General features: G+C 47.3%; 1 protein-coding gene across 1 annotated transcript in view; it reads right to left on the bottom strand.

The window, feature by feature from the left end:
• LOC308154336 (transcriptional enhancer factor TEF-5-like) overlaps positions 1-7,500 on the bottom strand; it is a gene marked incomplete at its 5' end in the record, with an annotated part of 34,143 nt that overhangs the window by 12,497 nt on the left and 14,146 nt on the right. The window contains 2 exons of the mRNA XM_080527499.1: positions 6,300-6,362; positions 6,477-6,539. Of these exons, the coding sequence (XP_080383625.1) occupies positions 6,300-6,362; positions 6,477-6,539 (126 nt within the window). The remainder of the gene's footprint in view (positions 1-6,299; positions 6,363-6,476; positions 6,540-7,500) is intronic.

Genomic DNA, 7,500 nt, shown 5'->3' with positions numbered 1-7,500 from the left:
TAACCAACAGCTACCTCCCCCAGGCTAACCAACAGCTACCTCCCCCAGGCTAAAACAGCTACCTCCCCCAGGCTAACCAACAGCTACCTCCCCCAGGCTAACCAACAGCTACCTTCCCCAGGCTAACCAACAGCTACCTCCCCCAGGCTAACCAACAGCTACCTTCCCAGGCTAACCAACAGCTACCTCCCCCAGGCTAACAGCTACCTCCCCCAGGCTAACCAACAGCTACCTCCCCCAGGCCATCAGACTCGTGAACAAGCCCACTGTAGACAATTGACATTCATTGTCATCCCCAAGCACACCCCATGTATACACACTACCTAACCTTAACACACCCCATGTATACACACTACCTAACCTTAACACACCCCATGTATATACACACTACCTAACCTTAACACACCTCATGTATACACACTACCTAACCTTAACACACCCCATGTATACACACTACCTAACCTTAACACACCCCATGTATACACACTACCTAACCTTAACACACCCCATGTATACAGACTACCTAACCTTAAGCTCACAGCTACCGTACTACTTGAACTATCTATTTTATTTACTAGTTGTACTGCTAATTGTATCCTGTCTTATTTGTCACTTATGTCCTGTACTATTGTCAGTTTTTATCTTGTATTATGCCTATCGCCTTATTGTGTCGTGCTGCAATTTAGGAACTGAAGCCTAAGCAATTTACCATCTTACACTTGTCAGGGTTCCCACACCTTCTGAAACATCACATTCAAGCACCTTTCAAGGACTTTCAAGACTCAATTTCCTCAAATTCAAGGACCCAACACGGCATAGTTTGAGACAGACCTAGATGAGAATTTATATAATAGGAACTATCCGCTCACAGACAACAAATAAAAAGAGAGGCTTGAATGTGTGAACACTAGATGGTCTCTTGCCTTCTCTACCACAGCACAGCAAAACAATATATTGTGAAATATGTGTAAAGTTAAGCAATACAGAGACTTATTTACTAGATGACGAGCTAAGTAAAAACATTTTTTATACATATATATTTTCTTTTAGAGAGAGAGAGAGAGAGAGAGAGAGAGAGAGAGAGAGAGAGAGAGAGAGAGAGAGAGAGAGAGAGAGAGAGAGAGAGAGGGGAATTCAAGCACTTTCAATGACCCATGTCTATTTTCTAAAACTTTTAAGACCTTGATTTCTTTTTCTCAAATTCACAAACTTTCAAGGATTTCAAGGACCCGTGGGAACCCTGACGTGACGTAACAATAAAAGTTGAAACTGAAACACACACAGGCCTTCACCCAACGGCCCTTCACACACAGGGCTTTCACATCGCCAAGGAACCGCTCCAGCTCACGTTCTGGAACCTCAGAACCTTGGTGCTGTCTGGTGAACCTTGGTACTGTCTGGTGAACCTTGGTGCTGTCTGGTGAACCTTGGTGCTGTCTGGTGAACCTTGGTGCTGTCTGGTGAACCTTGGTGCTGTCTGTCTGGTGAACCTTGGTGCTGTCTGGTGAACCTTGGTGCTGTCTGGTGAACCTTGGTGCTGTCTGTCTGGTGAACCTTGGTGCTGTCTGGTGAACCTTGGTGCTGTCTGGTGAACCTTGGTGCTGTCTGTCTGGTGAACCTTGGTGCTGTCTGGTGAACCTTGGTGCTGTCTGGTGAACCTTGGTGCTGTCTGTCTGGTGAACCTTGGTGCTGTCTGGTGAACCTTGGTGCTGTCTGTCTGGTGAACCTTGGTGCTGTCTGTCTGGTGAACCTTGGTGCTGTCTGTCTGGTGAACCTTGGTGCTGTCTGTCTGGTGAACCTTGGTGCTGTCTGTCTGGTGAACCTTGGTGCTGTCTGTCTGGTGAACCTTGGTGCTGTCTGGTGAACCGGCCAGCGTTCGGACCAGTGTAACCAGAACCATCAGCGTCATCAACGTTGGTTGACGAAGGGGCGGGATAAACACAACAATGTCACAACAAGATGGCGGCTACTCAGGCTCCGAAACCCAATTTATGTTCAGTCTGAACGCGCCGGCCGGTTCCAGACTAGGTTCAGGAAGGCGAACCGGAAGGGTTCCCTGGGGGTGTGAAAGCCCTGTGGGAGAACCGAGAGGTCATGTGACGTGGAAGAGGGGTAAGATGGGAAGGCCTCCGTCAGTCACACAGAGAGAGGAAGAGGTCAAGAGGTCAAACACACCCTGCAGACAGGGTCAGAGGTCAGACAGATGGAGAGGATGTGAGGAGGAGGAGGAGTGTAATGTGGAGGGGGAGGGGCTTCAGAGAAGAGAAGGTGTGTGGAGAGAGAGAGAGAGAGAGAGAGAGAGAGAGGGAAAGAGAGAGAGAGAGAGGTGGACGTGTGGACGTGTTGTTAGAGCGGAGGTAGTGTGTGTGTGTGTGTGTGTGCATCAAAGCCATGCAAAACAGCGCAGCTATCTGGACCCCATGGCCATGCAGACGCCAGACAGCCAGACCACCTGACCACCTGACTGACCACCTGATCACCTGACGCATTTACAGCCATGCAAAAACGCCAAACTCACACCGCACGTTGCCCCTGACAACCAACATACACACAGCACGTTGTCCTCGACAACTAACACACACACACACACACACACACACACACACACACACACAGGAGGCAGCATGTCTCCCCTGCGCCCTAGAGAAGACTAGAACACCACATCCCACCTCGCCACGGCCATGCTGCACATTCACCAGCAGGGGGAGCTGTGTGTGTGTGTGTTAGGGGTGCAACGGTTCAGTTGGCCCGCGGTTCGGTATGAACGTGGGTTTTTGGGTCATGGTTTTTTTGTGCGTAAGGAGAAAAGAAAAAACACTACTATTTATTTACAAACTGTTACTTTACTTTATATTATATCTTTATACTTATGGAACTTGGACTATGGAAACATTCAGACACATTCCAGAATCAGTGGCGTAGGGGACGGGCCCGCAAGCGACGCACTGCGGGGGGCCCCCAGCCTCTAGGGGGCCCCCTAACATTGGATACTGTGGTGGGTTGACATAATTCACCCACGGTGGGTTGGGAGTATTGTTCCGGACAGTTAAGTGCGTGGTACCCGAGTTGTTTATTCAGTTACTGCTTGAGTGTGTTGTTGACAATCGTTCATGTTCTTCATTAAACGTTTAGCTTTGTAATTTGATACGCCGCCTCCGACTCCCGTCTCTCGGCACTACGATACAAACTTTTTAATTTAAATTATTTTTAGGCAGCGAGACACAAGACCCTGCAGAAAAATGAGCAAGCGAAAGAACCTCAGTGGTGCGCAAAAACGGCAAGAGCAATATAAAATGTAACAAAATGCAGCGAAACTTCACAAAATGTCATATTTTCTCACAAACCGACACAAAGCAGCTTCTGCGACTAACGTGGGTAGGGATGCAGTTAGCTCTGGGTCAGGGACGAACGTCGTGGATGCACCTGTTGCACCGCTGTGGAGGTCAGTGTTACTGCAGCTGGCAGGCTGACCCGGCCGAGAGATCGTTTTCAAAACTCAAAATTATCAAAAGCTATCTGAGAAGCACCATGTCCCAGGACAGACTCTCCAGACTAGCGATTCTCAGCATTGAAAGCCAGCGCGCACGTCAAATGGATTTAACAAACATACTATGTTACATAGTGAAGGACTTCGCACAGACTAATGCCAGGAGGAGAGGACGTTTTGGTCATTGTTAAAGGTAAGAATAGCCTATTATTTTATATTATTCGAGATATTTATTAATCTATGAATCAAATTAACTCGGGGTGGTGTGTAGCCTGTCGGTCTGTTCTTGTTGCCGTTTGTGTATGGACATGTCACACACACAGTCACACATACGGTGTCAGAATGATTCTGAGCAAACGGCCAGCGCGCTGTAGCTGATAGCTGTCCAGGCCAACCATACGGTCTATGCTGTAGGCTTTATGCAGCCTTAAAATAAATGTACCGCTCAGGGTTTCCGTTAACCGGTAATTCCCGGAATTTGTCCGGTAAAATTTGTTGAAGTCCGACAAATTGAAAACTCGTCGGACAAAATGTCCGGTGAAAATAATTCCCTCTAAGCACAATTTGAATACAATTCGCTAAAGTTCACATTTTGTATTCAAATTGGCTTCGGGCCACCATTCTCAGCTGAGCACCAAACACACACACACAACACTGCCCGAGAGAGAAGGACCCGCCCCCTCCAGCCAGCCTATAGGCTAACCAAAGAGGGCGGGTCCTTCTCTCTCGGGCAGTGCCGCGCGTGCACGAGTGTGTGTGTGTCCGGTGCCCAGCTGAAAATGGTGGCCCGAAGCGGAAAGCCTTAACTTTATCGCACAATAACAAGGATAACAAACGAAACGGACAACATTTACACTAAGATGGAGACAAACTTCAGCGATATGATCTAACAGCCGGTCTTCAGGACGACATACAGACCCGTATGAGCTTACAGGGCTATCCCCTAAGTATGATTTGACAGGCAGCTAAACGAAATGCCTTCCCAACCAGCGAGACCTGGGGGGTGTTCCATCAACGTCGCCAAAGGAAAACCTAGGCCTACTTCGCCAAGTCCCGCGAGACTCTTAAAAAGATCCAGGCATATCTTGATAGATCTCGCGAGACTTGTCAAAACAAGCCCAGACTTTCCTCCAGCGACGTCGATGGAACACCCCCCTGGTTATAGAAATGACGTTGTTTTATTGATAAAAAAAAAAAAAAAGGGTAAAACTGGAAAGAGAAAATAGAAAACTCACATTAATCCCAAACAATTTAACAAACTTCAGTTAACGTAATGTGGAGTCCGTTCATTGATCGATGCTGTCTGTTCAGTTCCCAGTGAGGCGCCCGTTCAGCGCTGGACATAATGGCATAGCGTGCATGCTAATCATGTTATATTATTATATAGCTCGCATCTAATCGTATCGGATGAGAAATAGACATTAAATGGCATATATAGGCCGCTACACAACAGTAATCACCGCGACAAACAGCTATATTAGATTTGAAGAAAAAAAAATATGATTTTGAAAAAAAAAAAAAATATTATATTTTAATATGATGACCGGAATAATTCACGTTTGTCCGGTAAATCGAAATCTTCCCGGACACGATGTCCGGCGGCAAATTTTTCTAACGGAAACCCTGGTACCGCTACATCCGTTTGAGTTAACCTCCGTTGCGAAAGGGCCCCCGCCGCCACCTTGCGGGTGGGCCTCGGGATTTTGCGGTACGCCACTGTCCAGAATATGACTGGTATATTAATAATAATAATAAGTAATAATATATAAAATATTATATATATAAAAATAACTATTTTCAAATGTAAAAAAAATTAAAATAAACACTTTCAAATGTAAAAGTGCATCTTAGGCTTGACTACCGGTATAGGAGAGGAAGAATTAAAAGTATATAAGAATATTATTATGCGCATATACGACACGCATGAAGCAAAAAGCAAAATGACTCCACAACGTAGATTTGTAGCAATCCAGGGCTTCCTCAATCTGCTGCCATGTTCTCACCTCCACCATGAACAAACATCTGAACAAGAACAAACTGCGTTCCAGACCAACTCCACCTCTGACTTCCAACGGAACGCAGCATAAACTGCAAAACTGACATCCACTAGTGTATTGAACCGTACGGGTCAATATAAAACCCAGAACCATCGCACCCCTAGTCTGTGTGTGTGTGTGTGTGTGTGTGTGTGTGTGTGTGTGTGTGTGTGTGTGTGTGTGGGGAAAGATTCACAGCAAAGTCACAGCAGGTCAGGCACTTCAACCACACGTGGACACACACACACACACACACACACACACACACACACACCGCTACACACACCGCTAGGCTAGGTTATCTGACGTCGTGTGAAGCTGCTGTTGGTTAAGGCAAGCGTGGACACGCCCCCTCTCTACCGCCCCCCACAGCCAGGTGCATGCTGGTTAGGGCGGCTGGTTAGGTGACCGGGCCCAGACAGACCCCAGGGCTCTCTAGCCTGGGGGGGTCAGGACAGGGTGGGGTGTGGGCAGGGTGGGACAGGGACAGGGACAGTGGAGGAGGGAGGGGGACAGGGGAGGAGGGGACAGGGGGGAGGGAGGGACAGGAGGACAGGGTGGGGGTGAGGTCAGGACAGGGTGGGGGGGGGGGGGGGGGGACAGGGAGGACAGGGGACAGGGGAGGGGGTCAGGGACAGGGACATGGACAGGGTGGGGGGGTCAGGACAAGGGACAGGGACAGTAGCGTAGCTGGGTGTGTGCCCTAGTGTGTCAGAGACAGGGGGGGGCTGGGCAGTGACAGGTGAGTGACAGGTGAGTGACAGGTGAGTGTGTACCTTCAGCTTAGACTGAATCTCACGAGACTTTCTCCTGGCCAAGACCTGCAGGTGACTAGAGACCTGAAGAGAGAGAGGAGGAGGAGGAGGAGAGGAGGGAAGAGAGGAGAAGAGGAGAGGAAAAGAGAAAGAGAGAAGGATATGACCAGGGGAGAGGAGGCTGGGGGGGGCACCTACCTTGATGCCTGTCTGGTACTCCCGGACCCTCTTACGGGCCAACACCTGTATGTGACTAGACACCTGGAGTGTGTGGGACAGGGTTACAGCCGTGAACACACACACACACACACACACACACATATCTGATGACTGGCAGTTAGGGTTGCAAAATTCCTGTAAGTTTGGGAAGCTTTCTGATCATTTCCAGAGTTTCCATATTGAAACCCCGTAGGGAAACTTTGGAAATTACCGGAAAGTTTCCCAAACTTACGGGAATTTTGCAACTCTACTGGCAGTTCTACAGTACAGTACACCCTACCCCCCCCCCACCCCCCCACATAAAACACATGACACGGTCTGGTGAAAAGGGCCGCATGTCGACAATTCTCAACTCAAGAAGAAGAAGCAAAAAGCTTCTTTAAAAAAAAAGGAAAATCTGTTTCTGTTTTTGTGCATATTATGAAAGTTGAAGTGTTGAAGAGCCCACTCCATAAAACAAACAACAGTTTTAGCATCACTAAATACTTATCATTTGTGAATTTGATTCACTGTATCGTCTGCTGTAGGCTACTGTGTTAGTGATACACGGCTTGTAAACAAACTTACGTTTTAGGACAAAGTGTTCAAAAGCAAGGGCTATGTGATCATCTAGTTATGTGTTTTTAGCATGTTGATGTTCTCTCAGCATGTTGTGATGTTATAAACATGCAGTTAGATGTTCGTAGCGAAGTTCCTTGCTAGCTTGCTAGCTACTAGCAGCTGTTTTGCGTGTGTTTTGATTCAGAGAACGTTTCTGTTGTTTGGTTTGAGGTGGACCAACATTCAAATAAGCATAATATCTTCAACTATTTTCGGAATTTCAATGTATGACACATAATTTAAAAGCTTACAATCTGCACTTTCATAATTTGGATAACAACAATAATAAATGTCCAAGCCTACTTGAGGACTGTTTAACCAGACCCTGTCACATATGAATCAACCCTTTCTAGTGGTAAGTCAACATGGACCTTAGTCTACAAGGTATTTTACATTCAGCAAT

This window comes from Nansenia antarctica (assembly GCF_963989245.1).
Source record: "Nansenia antarctica genome assembly, chromosome: 3".
Classification (NCBI taxonomy): Eukaryota; Metazoa; Chordata; class Actinopteri; order Argentiniformes; family Microstomatidae; genus Nansenia; species Nansenia antarctica.
The sequence above is the reverse complement of the archived record's forward strand: the minus strand, read 5'-3'. Positions and strand labels throughout refer to the sequence as shown.